This window comes from Vipera ursinii, assembly GCF_947247035.1.
Source record: "Vipera ursinii genome assembly, chromosome: 11".
Lineage (NCBI taxonomy): Eukaryota > Metazoa > Chordata > Lepidosauria > Squamata > Viperidae > Vipera > Vipera ursinii.
Window position 1 is genome coordinate 8546718 of NC_139524.1, and position 20432 is coordinate 8567149.

Here is a 20432-nt window from a genome sequence, read left to right on the forward strand (position 1 = left end):
ATAAATGTATATAACAAAATGCAAAAGTTGCTCTTTATGTAGTCAGTCCAACTGACCTAATATTATTTACTTTTAACGAGCCATTGCTTTGATTACAATAAAATACTAGCATTTTTTTTTCTTTTCTTTTCTTATTTTTTAGCATTCTGAAAAGGAAAAATGATTAGTGTCCTTGGATTTCCTTAGATCAGATTCTTTAGGCACCATATATTTTCAGCTCCCTGGTGTGTGTGTGTGTGTTTTATCTCTAGGGTATACGAAGTTTTTCATTTTGGTATGTTTTAATTTTAATTATGTTTTTAATTTTTAACTCTAATTTTTTAATTTATTTTAATTTTAATTTATTGTACAGAGGCTTTTAATTTTAATTTTATCTTAACTTCTGCATTTATTGTATGTTATTGTTGTTAGCCGCCCTGAGTCCTTCGGGAGATAGGGCAGCATATAAGTCCCAATAATAAATAAATAAATGTTTATAGACACCTCTTTTGTCATTTCTCGCTTTCTGTCTCACTTGATGTATAAATTCAGAGAGAGAGGGAGAGAGAGAAAGAGAGAATGCTCTGGAATAATAATATTACTTTCCAATAATACCTCAAGATGGGAGAAGATGGCTAGTAGGAACTGATGGGTAGCAGAGAGAAAGTGGAGTTGCTGAATTCATTTTTTGCATCTGTCTTCACACCAAAGGAAAAATCGCAAACAAAGCAGCACTGTAAAAGACAGATTAGGAATGCAAGTCAAAGTAGGCGAGAAAATGGTAAGGCAACATCTGTCCCCTGCTAGATGAGTTCAGATCACCAGGATCAGATGGATTACATCCAGTGGTGGGTTTCAAATAGGTGTACAACCGGTTCTCTGTGTGGATGCCGCTTCTGGAAGTCCATTCCGGGCCTTGGGCAACAAAAAAATTAGCTACCGCTTCTGCCAAAGTGGTGCGAACCGGCTGAATCCCACCACTGATTACATCCCAGTGTTCTGAAGGAGCTGGCAGATCGAGATCTTGGAAAAATTGAACCCTATCTTTCAAAGATCCTGGTGTGCTGGGAAATTACCAGAATACTGGAAAAGAGCTGATATGATTCCCATCTTCAAAGAAGAGGGGGGGAAAATGGATCCCAGCTCTGTCATTCTGATGTTCTGAAGATTCCACTTGAGAAAATAAAGTAATTCAAAGTCAATGTTTACTTTGGAAATATGCCCATCTGACCAGAGGGGAAAAAACGCAAAGAAACACAAATCTTTATGTGTGTTTTTCTGAGCTAGTTAACAACTTGGGGAACGACAAAAATGACTGGGGAAAATTCGTCCTTTTCTCAACCAGCCGCAAAAAGCATGGAGTTCATTTCTGAATAAGAAAGTGTCTTGTGATAACAGTTCTTATCACTGTTTTGTTGATGGTCATCCTCTCCTTCTCTTTCTCTCCACCTTTCCCATGTTACGGACTTTTCAAAAGCTGATAATCGCTCTCCAGCTTGGTCCCTGGGTCTTCTAGTGGCACAACCATCACTGCTGTAATTCAGTCCATCCAGCTTGATATGGTCCTTTTCTCTTTCCTTCCGCATTTCCCAGCACTATAGACTTCTCCAGAGAGCGAGGTCTTAAATAAGGTGCTTAAAGTAAGATTATTTGTGCCCAGTGGTTTGTGCCTTGAGTGAGATGTCTGGGATTTGTCCAAGTACATATTATCATAGCATCCTCACAGAAGGGAGGAGCAGGAAGGGGAGGAGAAGGAAGAGGGGGAGGAGGAAGAGGAGGAGAAGGAAGAGGGAGATGGGAGGAGGAAGAGGAGGAAGAAGAGGAGGGATAGGAGGGAGGGGGAAGGGGAGGGGGAGGGGAGGAAAGGGAAAGGGAGCAGAAGAGAGGAGCAGGAAGGGGAGGAGAAGGAAGAGGGGGAGGGGGAGGGGGAGGAGGAAGAGGAGGAGAATTTTTCTAATTACTTTTATTCCCACTACAGAAACCCCCCCCATCTCTTCAGCCTTCTTTTCCCAGAAAGCTAAAATGGCAGAAAGTGAAAATCTGGCACCCCTCCCCAAGGCCGTATCTGCTGTCTGATCTAAAGGTGTGACAAATTAGCCTGGCTTTCCCCGCAAGGACCCCATCAGACAAGTCTGAGCCGAGCCATTTTCCTGCAGCTGAGCTGGAATTCTTTGCAATTGGCAGGTCAGGAAGGCCACCAGGGAGGGAGAGGGGCCCAAAGCGGCTGTTGGAAAAAACAACGTTGACTGGATGGTGTGGAAATATTCTCAGGCAAGACCTGTCACCCTCCAATCGTGGAGTAAGCTTCCAAAGAGAATTTGATTCAAGAACTTTACTTGCAAGTTGTCGAGAGTTTTCTTGGGCCTTCAGAAGTCAGGGATCTGGGCATATTCAGCCTAAATAAGGAAGGAAGCATTCAGAGGCTTTAAAATAAATGTCCTTTAAAATAAATATTTTTAAATCCTATGTCCTGCAGATAACACACTTGCTGAACTCACGCAACTTTTAACACCATTCGATTTGTGTGGCCAGCATACGACTCAAGCTAGCTCGCAACGTTAAAATAAGCAAATGTGTACACCCAGACACAAAAATAAAGTGAAAAATAAAACACAGATCATCCCTAGACTTCTAAGAAAGTGTAACCAGGTGACGATCAATTTAGGAATTTTATTTTCTGAACCAAAAGCAAATAAACTCAATGTTGGGAGATGATGAAAAATAGAGAGAAGAAAAAAGGGTTTCAACGTCTTGCCTCTAAGGTCTGCAAACCGTGTTCTTTTTTCTTTCTTTTTTCTAGCTGTCTCATTTTGCCATTCAAGGGGCACCTGTTCAAATCGGATTCAGAAAATGAAATCAGCGGGGAAAAACACTGCCTGTGGGCTTTTCTTTAGGTTTTTTTGTTTTTCCCAGAAGGAGCTTTGGAAGAAAAAGCAAAACAGGACAGACTTGCTTCTCTGCAAACTCTGAGTTTTGTTTTGTTTTTTTCTTCCAGAGGACGTAATAAACGGGCTTCACCAAAGAAGTGGAGGTTTGCCATTCAGTACAGGGAGGACTAAAGAGTAAAACTTGGAATAACGTTGCCTCTTTTTCCTCTGGATTTCTCTTCCTTGTTACAATTAACAGTTGTCCCTGCAAATCACAGGCAAACGGAACTGATGCTGTGGTTAAAGTTGGCCTGAATGTTTTGCAGAGGAAAAACGATGGGGTGGCGACGTGGAATTGAGAGCATCACGCTGATCCGTATATGCCCTGATGAACTTTACATGATGGTTTCTATGGTGCAGTTCTTAAAACATTCTTCACAGATTCTTTGTTTACAAGCACTATTACGGTTGGTTGCAGTCATCCAGATGTTTAGACTGGATTTGGCATTTTTATCCACCTAGTGAGCATGCCAGCAACTGGTCCACACAAACAAGCAAAGCCCCATCCCGCGAGATGCAGGCAGCACACAAAACCACGCACCCTCCGGTCCACAGAAAAACCTCTCTCCACGTAACTGGTCCCTGGTGTCCAAAAGGTTGGGGACCCCTGCTTTAAAGTGAGCACGTAATACTGAATACCATTAAATATACAAGAGCGCCATCTTCTGGCTATTGTCAACTATTGCTCAAAGTACTGACAGACATGCTGGAATCGGGGTCTGACAAACAGTTCCGACTGTATTTTCTTACATGTAACAAGTATCTCAATCTGCTATTCCAAAATATTGTTGTGCAGGCAGTCCTCAACTTAGAAGCACAACTGAGCCCAACATTTCCGCAGCTAAGCAAAACAGTTGCTAAGTGAATTTTGCTCCATTTTGCAATCTTTCTTGCCACTGTTGTTGAAGGAACCACTGCAGTTGTTAAGTTAGTAACACGATTGCTAAGTGAATCTTGGCTTCCCCATTGACTTTGCTTGTCAGAAGATTGCAACAGGGGATCATGTGACCCCAGGACATTGCAACTGTCAAAAATACGAGTCAGTGCTGTTTGGAACGTGGTTCAAGATCCAAAACAAACAAACTCACTTGGAATTCCAGCAACAAAGTTTTATTTCAAAAGTGTTTGCAAAGGGTCGGTGGACTGAAACACACACAGGAGTTCAGCCACACCTTACAGAGCTGTTTGACACATTTTTATATCCTATCCCCGACGCAGATTCCCACTCCCTTATCGCACTCAATGCCCCTTCCCTAATCATCCGATAAACTTTCCGGATCGCCTAAAACCACTGTCCTTCCCATGTCCCAGGAAGCCCCTTTGTCCATATCCTATCTTTCACCATCTAATTTTCTGTTACCCCAGTCGGTCTCCTATAGTTGTTTCGATATTTCCTCTTACAATTTGTAACTTCTGCTTTTCACATTTATACTTGTCAATACTTAGATTATAAAATATTATTTCTGATCTTCAGTTGGCTTCTACTTCAACCTTTAGACTCATTAGAAATTTCTGAATAATGCTTTTATTCCTTTCAGTGCCCAAGCATCTGAATTTTGATCACGTGATCACGGCTGCAATGGTCATTAAGTGTGAAAAGTGGTCACTTTTTTCAGTGCCGTTGTAACTTTGAACGGTCACAAAATGAAGAGATATTTGCCACTATTGCAGAACCAAACTAACTTGTTGTAAATGGAGGACCACCCAGTACCACATTAAGAGGAAGCACCGGTGGTCTTTAATTAACAACCATTTGTTCGGTGACTCTTTGTTTACTTTATTTATCAATCCACTGGCAACAGGGGAAAAAGGAGAAGCGTTTTTTCCTCCCTTTTAAACAAGGTGAACTGGATTTAAATAAACCCAGAACAAAAACTTATGCAAGTTCAGAGATTCTGTATTCTGAGACAATGCACACTTTGCAGCCAGTTAGGCTCAACTGCCCAGCGCCAGCATAATTTACTTCGGGCATCCAGAAAATCCAGAATTTCCCATTTTTCCGCTTTTTGTTTTTCCTGCACTTGGGATTCAGAACTCAGCAGTTCAGCCAAGAAAAAAAAGGGGGGAAAAAAAAGCACCTGGAGTCCATCTCGAACTTCTAGTGACTTCACAACCACCCCCAGGCCTTTTTTTCTTGCTAATTGTCTTGGAAGGAGATTATTTCCCACCCCCACGCCAGCCAACTCTCCTGCTGTGATTCCCTCGTGGTCTCCCATCCAAGCCGCCCTCCCTTCCCCAGAACAAACAAGCGCGCTGTTTGCCGCCGAAAGCGAAAGTCTCGCGAGACGCCGCGCGCTTCCTTCGGCCCAATCCGCGTCCTCCTATACGTCACTTCCGCCTCCGGTGAACCGGAAGTTGACGCTCAGGCGGTTCCCTGTGTGTTTGTGCGGGGGCGGGCTTGTTGTCTTTTGGGCTTTCGCGCAGAGGGGGGAGATTCCTCCTTCGGCCGGGAACCGCCGGTGAGCGGCTCGTCCCTCGCGGGAGCGGCTTCCCTTCTTCGGTCTCTCCCTCCAGCGGTGGGCCCGGTGGTCGTACGAGCTGGGCTGGAGGGGGGGGTGATGAGCAGCTTCCTGGCTGCCCCCCTTCCTGCGGATGGGGATAACGGGGTGGGGGGAGCCCCCGTTGCCATCGGCAGCCGTTGTTGGAGCGCCTCAGCCAGGGTTCTTCGAGCTTGGCCCTTTTATGACCTGTGGACTTCAGCTCCCAGAATTCCTCGCCCAGCGTGCCTGGCTGAGGAATTCTGGGAGTTGAAGTCCACAGGTCATAAAAGGGCCAAGCTCGAAGAACCCTGCTGGCCTAAGCCCGTGTTTCTCCATTCTGAGCCAGGGGCAGCCGGGCGGACTTCCAACTCCCAGAATTCCCCAGTCAGCATAGGGCAGGGGTAGGCAACCTCGGCTCTTTTATGACTCATGGACTTCAACTCCCAGAATTCCCCAGTCAGCATAGGGCAGGGGTAGGCAACCTCGGCTCTTTTATGACTCATGGACTTCAACTCCCAGAATTCCCCAGTCAGCATAGGGCAGGGGTAGGCAACCTCGGCTCTTTTATGACTCATGGACTTCAACTCCCAGAATTCCCCAGTCAGCATAGGGCAGGGGTAGGCAACCTCGGCTCTTTTATGACTCATGGACTTCAACTCCCAGAATTCCCCAGTCAGCATAGCTGACTCAGGAATTCTGGGAGTTGAAGTCCATGAGTCATAAAAGAGCCGAGGTTGCCTACCCCTGGCATAGGGAATGGGTGGAATTGACTAGATGGCTGGGGAATTCTGGGAGTTGGAAGTCCGCCCGGCTGCCCCTGGCTCAGAATGGAGAGACGCTGACCTCAAGTCAAGCTGAATCCCCTTTAAAGGAAAGAACAAGTCACGGGGCTTTGGCAGCCTTGATGCGGGAGGCTTAGCTGAGGGTGCTGGCTGCCTATTCTGGGGTCCGGCTCGCTGGTGTCCTGTGCCAAACTAAGCTTTTCTTCTTACCCTCTTATGTGGAGCGAACAGGATGGTGGCAGGGGCACAATGGCCTGTAGTGCAGCAAAATGTCAGGGTTATCATTTACATCAGGGGTCTCCAGCCTTGGCAACTTTTTAAGACTTGTGGACTTCACTTCCCCAAATTGAATGGTCCACAAATCTTTAAAGTTGCCAAGGTTGAGGACCCCTGATTTACACGCGCTCAATTGTAAAGTACGGGGTAAAGCATGTTGCAGTGAGCCAAAGTCTAACATAATGGGTGGGCTCAGTCACTGGTTTGGGGCAAAGGTGGGTGGGCAACTGGTGGATATCCCAAAGACAGGATTCCTTTTTTGGGGGGGCGGGGAATAAGTGCTGCTAAACAGCTGGTGTTACATCATGCAAGCTTTTTTGGGGAGTGGGCTTTGGGGGTATTTTTGTTTTTTTTTAAACTGATCAGCCTATTGGGCTTGCGCAGCTATTCTCATTTTGAATTCTGCTTTTGGCTTTTAATAGTCTTAGAATGGAAAGGAAAGCTGGCAATATAATCTGGTATGGAAGTTGTGTCTTTTTTATTGCTGCAAGTGAACAGTTCCATCTAGCCGCCCCGATTATCATGAATTAAGGGATTACAGGGTTGTAAAAAGGGAGTTTAAAGTGGCTTGATGAACAGTTGCTGCTTGTAATGATAAAACAAGTCCTACTGGTTCTGGGTATGCCTGTATCCCTGACCAGTTGTGAGATGCTAGGAGAGAGTAGCATTCGAAGGATCAGCATTCCCTGTCACTGGTTTAAATACTTGCTGTTGGTGCTACTTAGATTCTTCTCATTTTTGCTCTAAATAAAATAAACATTTCCATTGTTTTGGGATGTCTGTCCAACTTATTTGTACAGGGGAAAGCTAAGTATATCTCTGCATATTTGTATGTCATAGCACAACAGATTTTCAAACAGCCTTCATGTCTTTAAAACCTCTCACTAAGGTGTGGGCATTATTTTCATACACATAGCAGTTATGTTAATGTTTGATGGTAAAGTATAAGTTAAAGACATCTAATTCGACAAATATTTTCCTGCTTTTTTGTTTTGCATAGATTTTAGTACAGTATTAATATCTGTCAAGTCAGTTGCCCTGAATGTTGCTATGTTGATTTTTCTGTTTAAAACTTTGCTGTACTCTAAGCACTTCCGTTGTCTGCTTTCTAATGTTAACAGGGTGCTGTGTTTTGCTTTTGTTTTGTGTCAAAAGTTGCACAGATTTTAAAAAATATTGATGCTTCTGAAAAACTGCTTTTGGAAATTAAGGGAATTATTGACAATCTTCTTCCTTCTGTTTTTCTTTCAGGAATGATCATTTTTTTGCCATGAATAGAGATGTAATAAGGTGGCTGAGCCAGTATTTGCCATGGCATCTGAACTCTGTAAAACGATATCAGAAGCAAAGCTAGAAAGGCACAAGAATTTATTCTTGAACTATCGAAATCTTCATCATTTTCCTTTAGAATTGCTGAAGGATGAAGGTCTGCAGTACTTGGAGAGATTATATATGAAAAGAAATTCTTTAACAACCTTGGTATGTCATTTCATTGTTTAATCAGCAAAAGATTTTTTTATTGTGTTGAATAGAATGTGTGTTTTGGAATATCGGTTATTCCTTATGTTGGGCAAAAAAGGGTCTATGCTAGCCTTTTCAGGTAGGCCAAGTCAGGAAACAAATACTGTAAGGCATGATGTCTGACCTTTAGGCACTGCTATGAAGAAGGTATGCTTCTGGGGTCCAGATGGATGGCATTATTTAATTAAAGGAACCCAGAATATCCCAATTCTGCAACCAGCTTCATCCTGGTTCTAGTTTGAAAGAAGATAGGCAGTTTTCAACAAAAAGACTTTTGAGGATGGCATTCTAATTTGAGATAAACAAAATGAGAAAAAAATAGCCTTTTTTAAACAGTGGCTACACTGCCTACCTTATCAGATCAGTGAAAACCTGGTCGTTCATTTCAGTTAGAAAGGGCTGCCCAGCTTCAGCGTGTTGAGCATTAATTCCCCAGTAGGGGGAAACCAAACTCAAAGTTCCTGAATTTCTTGAATTGGAAAAAAAAAGGCTGAGGCTATAAACGGTTCTGCATATGTGCTTAGCTGAAAGAGACGATTCTAAGGGGGTTGCTTGCATTACAAATTGAAATAATTTGCCAGTAATATCCTGTCCTTCCAAGTTATTTAACCATCTGTAGTTGCTGGCTATGATTTTTTTTTAAACTTTGCACAGTTACATAGAACTAGACCGCACACTTTTTATATTTTATAAGCTTCTTTCAGCAACTCATTTTTAAAAAAGCATCTTCACACCCCCCCAGTACTGAATAAAAAGCTGGGACGTGCTTTAAACCATACTCATTCTTGAATCCTTATCTCATAAATTCTTCAAAATCTATTGTAGCATCGAGTTCAGCACCATAATAAAAAGAGAATGGCTGACTGCCAGAAAGAGACTAGGTCAGTGGTTCTTATCCTGTGGTTCCCAGACGCCTGGGGAGACCGTGATGTTCTCACCAGGTCCATGAAGGCTTGAAAAAATGTTATGATTTAAGTCTTGAGTTAAGTCTCGGGGGTCCCTGGCCATGGTCCGTGGCCACAAAAGGTATTTAAAGGGGGTCTGCGGTGAAGAAAAGGTTGAGAACCTGGGCTAGGTAACCACTCAGTTTCTGAATATTTAAGAGTATTGTGATGTGGCTACTGTAAGAATGGCTGTTGGTTTAAAAATTAATTTTTAAATTTAATTTAATCAGCAATCTTTCGAGTTTAGCAGACTTCCAACTTATTTATTTATTTATTTTTAATCCCATTTATATCCCGCCCTTCTCCAAAGACTCAGGGCGGCTTACAATCTAAAGCACAAATCAATGTGCTTAGCAGTAGCCTTCATTCTATGTATATGCCTGCTTATTAGGGCTTTCAGGGGGCCCCAAGCGGCATTATTACAAAGTCAGCTTATTGCCCCCAACAATCTGGGTCCTCATTTTACCTGCCTCGGAAGGATGGAAGGCTGAGTCAACCTTGAGCCTGGTGGGACGCGAACCTGCACTAATTGCAGGTTTATATGGCATATAAATTAAAATAAGTGGTTTCGTTGTTTATTGTGGCAAAGTCAGATTATTTTGTATACACTAATAAAGTTATAGCGGCATAAACTGTAAAAAGTTTATTCCAAAACAAATTCATCCCAAGCTTGTGTTCTTGATCAAGTAATTGAAATACCATGATTGATGTAATCGATATAATTTTACTTCTGTTGTTTCATAGCGTAAGGATAACTTGCAAATACAGTTGATATTACTAATCTTATCAGTATTGAATCTGGATATGTTAGGATTTTGTACTACATTAATTAATATTTTGTTTTATTAATGTGAACCACTGTTCTAGAATTCCATTGGTAGGTTATTTGCTTTCTGCTACTAAGACTCCTTGTTGACTCAACACGCTCCTACTTGGTTGAAGTCTGGGGTTGCTGGTTAGGCAAAGCTAAATATAATAATTGCCAAATCAGGTGGGGGAACTGGTATATAACAGTTTGGTGTGTAGTTTTAGCATTCTGCTACCCAAAGCTTCCTCCTGGTTCTAGCATGAAAGAAGAAACAAACTGACATTGAGTTTATAAAAATGTAACTATAATTTTGTCAATTTGTGTTTTTAGCCAGAGAACCTTGCCCAGAAACTTCCAAATCTTGTCGAACTGTAAGTATATTCTTTTTGTTGTTGATAGTGATTATGCTGAGGTTTATAAAAGTGGCTTGACTTATATGAAAATACTTTAAGTGGATATAAACAGTATAAACAATATATTATGAACTCTTTTTTCCTGGTCAGATTCCTGATTAGACCTGATCGAATTTTTGTTCTTATACTACCATCCCCATCCCCAGCTATGCTAGCCTAGGAATTCTGGGAGTTGAAGTCTACAAGTCATAAAAGAGCCAAGGTTGCCTACCCCTGGTATAGGGTAATGCCTGTGAAAAAGAGGCAGGAAAGATCGTCACACTCAATTCTTGCTAAGTGGCTGTATTTTATCAACAGCAGTTTGATTATTTACTCAGGAAACTTGTGAATACAGCAGTGGCCAAAATTGTGGAGACCTTTTGGGAAAAGTGTATTTTAGTGGTTTCATGGTTAATAACACCACTTTTTTTTTTGGAGTAGTACCATAAAATTATATATCAATGGAAAGATAATTTAATCAAGAATGTAATGCAACAGAGTTTGTTCAATTAACTCTACTATATTCTATGCAAAGTTATAGCCAAATAACCAGAAAAAGGAAGCACAACTTGTTTAGGTTGGTATCAGGTAGCTTTCCTTCATCTGATTGTAGCCAATGAGCATGAGAGAGCCAATCAGGTGTCATCTTGTTTGAGCAATGAGCCAATCAGATCACAATAGGATTCATTTATTGATGTCATGTATTGAAGCTGTCAGTATGTTATGTGATCGCTGTCAAGTTGGTTGGGGTTTTTTGTGTTCTTTCATTTGGTGAGCTCGTAAAACGTAATAAAATCAAAGTAATGGTGCAAAGAGTTGACTGGTCGCCCAGAAAACAATGTAAAATAGTATTATTAAGTGAACAAGGCTACAGTTATAAAGAAATTAGAATAAAAATGGGTGGAAACTTAACCAAAGGTGGCATTTCTACTGTACACTTTTCCCAAAAGGTTTCCACAACTTTGGCCACTACCTGTATACTGTCTAACAATAATACAGTTTGTAACAATCTAATTCTTACCTGCTGTAAGGATTTAGAATGGCATTTTACTTGATAATAGAGTGTACCTCTTAGAACATAGTATTCTAATATCTTTAATAACTATTTCATCATTAGTATCTTTGCTCAAGAATTGTATGCTTTGGTCAGGAATGCAAGAACCTTGTATCTTGTATGGAGCAATATAATTCCATTTTTTTTATCTAACAGTTAATATATTTCATCAGCAACCCTATAGAAATATTGTCTGGACACGCACACGTGGGGAAGAGAAAACCCTCATTAGCCATCGTGCCAAAAATTTCTGGAGAACTTAGCTACTTCAGTTGTTCAAATAAGAATGCTTCATTTTCCAAACAGCTGCTTTGAAATGGTTTGCAGTGTTCTCACAACCCCTGGAATAATTTTCAGCTACAGTGTCATGGCAACAGTTCCTGTAAGCATTAGTTGCTTAAAATAATTACAGGAGCACATCTTTAACCAGGTCATATTTTATAGCCTCTCTATGGTCAAGGGATGTGGGCTAAATTATTTTTTTATATTATATAGGGGCACTGTAATCTATGCAGGCTGATCCCATATATCTAAGAAATGTGGTCTTAAGCCTCCGCTTAAATCATCATCGTCGTCATAGCAGCCCACGGCAAGCTGTCCCTAATTTATAATTTGAGTGTCAGCAGTGCACTTATTAATTTTTGAAGGTCATTGCAGTCTGCAGTTTCTTTAAGAAATAATCTTGCCTCATCTTATCTAGTGGGAATTCTCTTTTAATGAACTTAAAGTAGAGCTTTCACGAGAGTTGCATGTTTTTGGCACCATGCAGTTTCAAACATAATCTGATTAAGCCACAAGAATCTTCTTAATATTTGAAAGAGGGTTATTTCTAGAAACTCTGGAAAATCAGCAAGCCTGTTGAGTTACATACTAACGTTTTCTTATCTAAATTATATTGCGCTCTTTAATCCTTTTTTTTTAACTGTCTAATTTTCTTTGTTGTTAGAAGGTTGGGATTTCAGTTTGGATATATTTTAATCTTGTTAATGTTTATCAGGTTGTAAAACGTAAGTTGAGGTGCAGTGGAGCAAAACTTGCGGAAGCTGCTAATAAGATATATATTTTTTCTTGCTATGACTCTGTATTGTGATGGACTCAAAAGATTTCAACCTGTCACTTCAATTTTCTTTAGGAGATTTGATGAGAAATTGTTTCCCAGTTGTATTTTAACTAAGCCTTAAAAAGCATGGCATTGGAACGCTCTCCAACATGGAAACGCTAATACAGCTGTCTGTATTTGAGTGACAGTTCTTCCTACTTTTTTCATGCTGCCTAACAATCTTGTCAACTTTGCATGCATAATTAATAGACGATCTCAACCTCAAACAATGCAGCCATAATGATGCTTAGGTATCTTCATTACTCTGGGCACTGAAATGCGTACCATAAGAAAAGCCTCGAATTAGTAGAATCCTATTAAAATTGTCTGTGTCGGATGGGTCCCTAAACAATTCTAGCTAATTGTGTGAAAGAAGACTGCTTTTTGATCATAAATACAGGTCAGGATCCAAAGAACCTCACAAATATTTCCAGGCACAGAGATACCTTTATGCTAATAGAGAAAAAAGGTGTGTGTTTTTTTTAAACAACAGCAACAACAAACCAGATTTCGTGATGGAATGGAACACACCCCAGCCTTTGGTTGTACTTAAAGTAGTTCTTAGTCTTAAAGTGCTAGGGCTTGTCAGTAAATAAGGTAAATTATTTTTTAAAAAATAAGTAAATTATTTTTTTTAAATAGCATCAGTTTCTCAAATGTTGAATTAAAATTGCCACTTGGAATTTTTTCTTTTAATGTTGCTGTTGAAACTGTGAAGATTGAAGTAAGCATAGAAAATTAGAAGAATTTCAACAACAAAAAATTGTTTCTGATTTCCTGGGTGTGTGTGTGTGTTAATAATACTTTTAAAATATTAATATTAATAATAATAATAATAATAATAATAATAATAATAATAATAATAATAATAGTAATAGTAATAATAGTAATAATAGTAATAATAATAATAATACTTTCTCCATGATTGCTGAAAGAGAATTCCAGTTCTTTCCTGTGTAGGAACTGCTCTAACGCAATTTCAACCTGTAATTCTGAATTAGTCACAAGAAAGAGGTCTTAGCTCAGATAGGAAATCTGTTGACCTTGCCCTGGTTTCAGTCAGACAGTAAGCCACACAATGTGTGTACTTAAGATTATCTCATTTTGACCCTGCAATAGCTGTTTGACATGATTGACTAATTGTAACCTACTTCCTTTATTGACAACGAGGGGATAAAACCGTTGTTGTACAATCTCATTGTAAAGGGGCGTTTCGACCTGAATACATACATGGATACATTCAAAACCATAAATCAAAACCAATAACAGGCCCAAGAGAAATAGGTGAAATTTAATGATTGAATTTTGTGTACATCACTTTCTCTTTTTCTCCTGTTTCGTGTCTGTCATTGAGACACATAGGAAATCCCAATTGGCAGGTGTTGGGTTCAAAGCATCTGGTTGATATTGATTTCATCGTTGTTTGTTTCTTCATATCCCGTCTTTATTATTTTTTTTTACAAATAACTCAAGGCAGCTAACATATGCTACACACTTTCCTCCGCCCGTTTTCCCCGCAACAACAACAACAACAGCAGCAACACTGTAAGGTGAGTTGGGCTGAAAGAGAGCAACTAGCCCAAAGTCCCCCAGCCAGTTTTTATGGCTTAAGGCAGGACTTGAACTCATGGTCTCCTTTTATTTTATTTTTTTAAGCCTGGTGCCTTAACCCTTAGACCAAACTTTAACAACGTAATGCTAACTTGGTCAATATTTTATCAACTGGGCTCGCTCAAAGTCATTCATAATTCGTCACTTCCTGGTTACATTATCCCCCTGATAATCTTCCATCTGTTGCTTCTTGTCTTGCCCTCAAGTACTTTGGGGAATAAGTTGACACCTTCTTCTCTCTGACAAACTCTCAAACACTGGAAAGCTGCTATCATGTCACTCCTAGTCCTTCTCTACTTACCTAGTTCCCTCAGTCATTCATCATTCATATACATAATCGTTCGTTGGTCTGGCGCCTGGTGGCAAAGATCCTCTCCAGGTCAATTCAGCAAACTTCTCAAGATCCTTTCCCAGTGCCTGAAAAGTGTTAGGGATGAGGGACAGCAGACTTCAGCTCAAACAGCCAAGATGGAGTCACAGGGTTTTAAGATCCCAGGTTCTCTGAGGATTTTTGTTGTTGCGTGCCACCTAGGATCATCAGATGGGAGAAAGACAGCTATTTAAAATTTTTAAAATAAAGAAAAACTGGCTTTATTTGCCCACTCCTGAAAAATAACAATATATTCTGTTCTTTCCCCAGATACCTGCATTCAAACAATATTGTTATTGTTCCAGAAGGTGGGTGCCCTAATAATGTCTGGATTTTCAGCTATAGCTTTGCTCCATTGATTGTGCTTATAGTTAGAGTGCTGGGAAAGCCAAAAAAGCACTATTCAGCTTCAACTCGTCATATGATTTTTAACCTGATTCATCATTTATAAAGCATTTCTTTTTCATTTATTTGTTCTACAGTTGTACGCCATGCAATTGCCTTTTGTAAATGTAAACCCTAGGAGATTAAACTCTTTTATTCACCATTTAGAGAAGAAAATATGCCAGTAATATCAAGGAAACGTTTTGGCTGAGTTGCAGTAGTTTTGATTTTTGAACATGGCTTCTACAGAGTTCTTCTTCTTTACTTCCTCTTGCTGCTTTGGGTGTCTTGGGATTCCACGGGACCATTAATGCAAATAGATTAAGTTGTTGCAAAAAACTGCTGAGAATTATACTTGGAGAATTTGTACATTCCGGACATAAATTTCAACCTCTTTGTACACTAATGAAAACCCTAATGACTATAGTTGATATTTTTTTTAAAAAAAATTGTTTAATCAGTTTATATGCTTGCCCATCTCACAATTTAATTTCTTTTTAAAGCTATACAACCAATATAAACCATAACCAAAGACAAGAACAGACAACATACTATGACAGTGTTTCTCAGCCTTAGCAACATTAAGATGTGTGGACTTCAACTCCCAGAATCCCCTAGCCAGCCATCCCACACGTCTTAAAAGTTGCAAGGTAGTGAAATACTGTACTATGGCAACTGGGAATACCAGCAGCCATCATGCCTGGGCTCATCTAACTTCCTAATGTCCAGTGATACGATATTCTAGAGCAGGCCGTGGGCCGGATGCGTCACGCTAAAACCGCGCCCACCCCATTGCCGGCAATGGGGAAAAAGTCACGATGCGTCGCAACATGTCACGTGACGTCGTGAGTTTGACACCCGTGTTCTAGAGGGAATATAATTTTGTTCCCTCAACATTCTTCCCATATAACTGCTGAAATAGACTATTGCATGAAAGGCTGTGCAAAAATAAATGTGTCAATTTGTACAGCCAGATGTCTTATGTTTTAGGAATAAAAAGGTAAAGGTTCCCCCGCACATGCGTGCTAGTCGTTTCTGACTCTAGGGGCTGGTGCTCATCTCCGTTTCAAAGCCGAAGAGCCAGCGCTTGTCCGAGGACGTCTCCGTGGTCATGTGGCCGGCATGACTAGACGCCAAAGGCGCACGGAACGCTGTTACCTTCCCACCGGAGTGGTCCCTATTTTTCTACTTGCATTTTTACATGCCTTCGAACTGCTAGGTTGGCAGAAGCTGGGACAAGTAACAGGCTCTCACTCTGTTACGCGGCACTCGGGATTTAACCCGCCAAACTGCCGACCTTCTGATCGACAAGCTCAGCGTCCTAACCCACTGAGCCACCGCGACCCACGTTTTAGGAATAGGCTACTATTAACAAATGTCTCATTCTAAGTTAAATATATTGCCTTTTTTTTCTTAAAGCAATTGGTTCTTTGGTTAAACTGCAGTTTCTGGACTTGAGTGACAATGCTCTTGAAATTGTATGCCCGGAGATTGGGCGTTTGCGATCTCTACGCCATCTTCGATTAGCTAGTAATCAGCTAAAATATTTGCCAGCAGGTAAGACATGCGAAGCCTTATGGCTCATTTATACAATTTTACCTGTTACATAATATTTGAATTATGTTAAATAATATTAGTCAACTGTTCTTAATGTATTCCTTCCACTAATTGTATTCATTATTGCTGGCTTAAAATTAAATGCTTAGTTATTAAACTGCATTAAGTTTGCTGAAGGCAGATTGCATATTAGAAGCATTACTTGAAAGCTTTGTTACCTTCTGCCTCATTTCCCATGTATCAGATAATCAGATATATTGTGCCACGAATGCTACATTTTAAGGTATTAATTTGGGATGGTATAATTTAATCACTACTCATTAATGTTGTTTAGTTGGAATTAAATAAGAGCATAGTAAAGGCAGCACAGTCTAATCACGATTACTTAGAATCGTTCTGAGTCATTTTTATTTCAGGACAATCTTAAACACAAAGTTATTTTTTTTGTAATGTAGCAAGAGCTTTATATCAAATGTTGAATCCTAATACACTACTTCTACTAACAGTTTGTCAAATATAGAAATTCAAATGGACAGTAACTCTAATTGTAATTGAAAATGTCAAATAAATCAGAAACTTCTTCTGACTTAGATGCCTGGATATGATTAGCTTTCTTACAATTTATGCTGGGTCCCTGCAGTATATATTAAGATTTGTTCAAGCAAAACTTTAATATTTTTTTTAAAGGTAGTGCATGTTTTTTACAGATTGCAAAGTGGGAGCATTCAAAAGAGTTGTATTACAGAATGACTATTTGTCTGTTATGCTTTACGTAGGAAGTGGCCTTTTCGGTGTAAAGTTGCTTGCCTAATTTTGTCCTCCTTTTATATAAAATATGGGACATTTTTTTTCTTATCTGTTGAAATCTTTAGGTATGTGATATTTCTGACTCTTAAAAATATTGCTGGTTTTAACCATTAAAATATCTGTCGATGTTGAACTGCTGATTTAAAAATCAGTTTGCCTAATGTCCCCTAACTTTTCCTTTTCCCCAAATGTTGTTTATGTATTCATCCTCTCCTGCTTGTAATAATTCATCTCTTTTGGGAAATTGGCCCGTAAAAACGCTTCCCTGAGTCTATTGTAGAGCCCTTTCTGGTATTACTTTGCCAGCACTTCCTTAGCAGGTTTCATAGTTGCAAATTTTCACTTATAATCTGTTATTCTCAAAATTCTGTTATTCTCAAAATTGTGTGAAAATAACTAGATATTCCATCCATTCCAATCTAGCAAGGGGCCTGTGGAGGACTCTTACAGGATGCGGCTTATCACTGTAGTTTTGTCACCATTGCCTTCAGCAAGAATGTGATTTCATGAAAAAAAAAGTTTATTTTTAGAACTTAAATTGCATCTGTTTTAAATACTTCACATGATGCATTTTTTTTTTGGTCCAGTGTATAATTTTAGGAGGCTGTTGCGGTAGCGCTGTGAATTGTTCTTAAAACTGAGAATCTCCAGATGAGTTTAAATTTGATTTCCATAGAACCACTTGCTTTTTTTTTTTTTTTTTTTGGTGAGAAATTTGTTGAAATTGGATAGAGGTTTCAACAATGAAAGAAGAGCTTGGTAGATTTTGCCATAACTCAAAACAAAATGCCACCCAACTGGAGCAGGCCTAGAGAGAAATTAGAACACACATGCACACACACAACTAGGGAGGAAGCCCTAAAAGACTGTGCTCTGGAGAGGCAGTCAGGAAGAGAAAATAATTGTTTCAAAAATTTCTGATGGAAGAAACAGTTACAAGTATAATGTAACTATTTATTTAAATGTGTTTTAGTTGCCCACTGCAGCGGATTCTGGGCAGGATATAAACGTTTCAAAATAGTAAAAAGTCAGCGGAGATATCTGGACTAAAACATAACAATAATAAGAAACCTAACATGGATCTCACAAATGCATTAATCCCCAAGTTCTGAGATCAGAATCAGATCTTAAAGGCTTTCCAGAACCTCAGGGTGTGAACTATATCAGGGGTCCGCAACTTTTAAGACTTGTGGACTTCAACTCCCAGAATTCTGGGAGTTGAAGTCCACAAGTCTTAAAGTTGCCAAGTTTGAGGAGCCCTGATCTATATCTTGGGAAGAGGGCCATGACAAGACATGCCCCTTGGGTACTACAAGATGACAACATTTAACAAAAGGGTCCTGAAGTTCAGCCAGGCAGGCAGAAACAATTGGAGATACCCAAGCCATATAACACGAAGGGCTTTATAGGTGGCAGTCAGCCTCTTAAATTGTACTCAAAAGCTAACTGGTAGTTATTGCAGGCATGATATTATAAAGGATCTGTTATTGCTACCACCATTGCCTTTTGAACCAGTTGTAGGTTTCAAGACCAGCCCCACAAAGGGCACATTGCAGTAATCTCTCATGAGGAACCCCGGAGCATGAATAAACGTCTGAAGGACCGACCAATGGGTTGAGGAACAGTTACAGCTGTCAAACTAGGTGAACATGTGCAAAAGTCTTCCTGGCCATAACTGTCGCATGCTATTCAAGTAGTAGCTGCAAATGCAAAAGGACCCCAAGATTGCACAGTGTGAGAATACTTAGTAGCGATAGCAGTTGGACTTATATACCGCTTCAAAGTGCTTTTTACAGCCCTCTCTAAGCGGTTTACAGAGTCAGCCTATTGCCCCCAACAATATGGGTCCTCATTTTATCGGCCTCAGAAGGATGGAAGGCTGAGTCAGCTTTGAGCCCATCAGGATTGAACTCCTGGCAGTGGGCAGAGTCAGCCTGCAATATTGCATCCTAACCACTGTGCCACCACAGCTCCCACTTAAGTATTTTACTCTGCTGCTAATAGAACTGGAAAATCTGGTAGGCTGATTTCAGTGTACAAATCAAGATGGCCAAATCTTACTACGTTACAAATGAGCTGTTCACAGAATCAAACTGTAGTTAACTGTTTTCTCAGTCTTACTTTTCATTTATACCCTAAAACATAACAATGAGCAACAGTTGAGAGATATTCTAAGTAAAAATGTAAATTTAGTAAGCATTCATGACAATGTTTATAAATATGAAGAACCACATTTAATGCATCTGTAAGTGTAATGTAAGACACATTGATCTGCAACACACATGAAATAAAATTATCCCCCATTTAATTTTCCAGTCTCCAATAACGTCATCATTTTTACATTCGTTTACAGTATAGAAATTCTGGGAACCTGCTTCTCTACCAAATAAAATCAAATGTTGGTTCACTGGAATACAGAAGCATTTATTACCCTGCTGTTGAAGATTACCCAGAAGCCTCAGCTGGTCCAAAAGGCAGCATCTTAAGTCCCTACCAATCAGTCAGAGTACTACCATAGCACACCATTGCTGCAGGAGCTGTACTGTATCTGCCTTTCACAAATAGTATCTGTGCTGACCATGTGTCCATAGAAGATGTAGTGGGATAGGACCTCCAAAGCATTTTGTGATAGCTCCTCTCCAATAGAACAAGATCCCTTCAATATGAGCAGGGCCCCCACTTTAAGGATCTTTGGATTGACTGAAGTTACTAGCCCCTAGGTCTGCGTCAGTGTAATTATTAATGTTGTTGTTAGCTGCGAAGTCGTGTCCGACCCATCGTGACCCCATGGACAATGTTCCTCCAGGCCTTCCTGTCCTCTGCCATCTTCTGGAGTCCATTTAAGCTCATACCTACTGCTTCAGTGACTCCATCCAGCCACCTCATTCTCTGTCGTCCCCTTCTTCTCTTGCCCTCAATCTTTCCCAGCATTAGGCTCTTCTCCAGTGAGTCCTTCCTTCTCATTAGGTGGCCAAAGTATTTGAGTTTCAACTTCAGGATCTGGCCTTCTAAAGAGCAGTCAGGGTTGATCTCCTCTAGGACTGACCGGTTTGAACGCCTTGCAGTCCAAGGGACTCGCAGGAGTCTTCTCCAGCACCATAGTTCAAAGGCCTCAATTCTTTGGCGCTCGGCCTTTCTTATGGTCCAACTTTCACAGCCATATATTGCAACTGGGAAGACCATTATTAATATAGTTGTATTATTTATTGTTGTGTGTATTATCAGGTGTGATGTGGTTAAAGATAAACCTAGGTTTGAGACCTGAGCACCATGCAACGGGGTGAGTTGCCGTTACTTGCTCCAGCTCCTGCCCATCGAACAGTTCGAAAGCAAGCAAATGCGAGTAGATTAATAGGTACCACTTTGGTGGGAAGGCAACAGTGTTCTATGCACCTTTGTCATATAGCCACGCTGGCCACGTGACCACAGAAAATGTCTTCA

General features: G+C 40.3%; 1 protein-coding gene across 2 annotated transcripts in view; it reads left to right on the plus strand.

Annotated features, from left to right (window-relative positions):
* The first annotated feature begins 5255 nt into the window (after positions 1-5255).
* LRRC28 (leucine rich repeat containing 28) overlaps positions 5256-20432 on the plus strand; it is a 49720-nt gene continuing 34543 nt past the window's right edge. Inside the window, exons 1-5 of one of the 2 annotated variants that reach the window (XM_083371372.1) lie at positions 5256-5365; positions 7696-7923; positions 10048-10088; positions 14514-14551; positions 16047-16184. In XM_083371372.1, the coding sequence (XP_083227498.1) occupies positions 7756-7923; positions 10048-10088; positions 14514-14551; positions 16047-16184 (385 nt within the window). In that variant the 5' untranslated portion in view covers positions 5256-5365; positions 7696-7755. Of the gene's footprint in view, positions 5423-7695; positions 7924-10047; positions 10089-14513; positions 14552-16046; positions 16185-20432 lie in introns of both variants that reach the window. The other variant, XM_083371371.1, reaches the window with a different exon arrangement.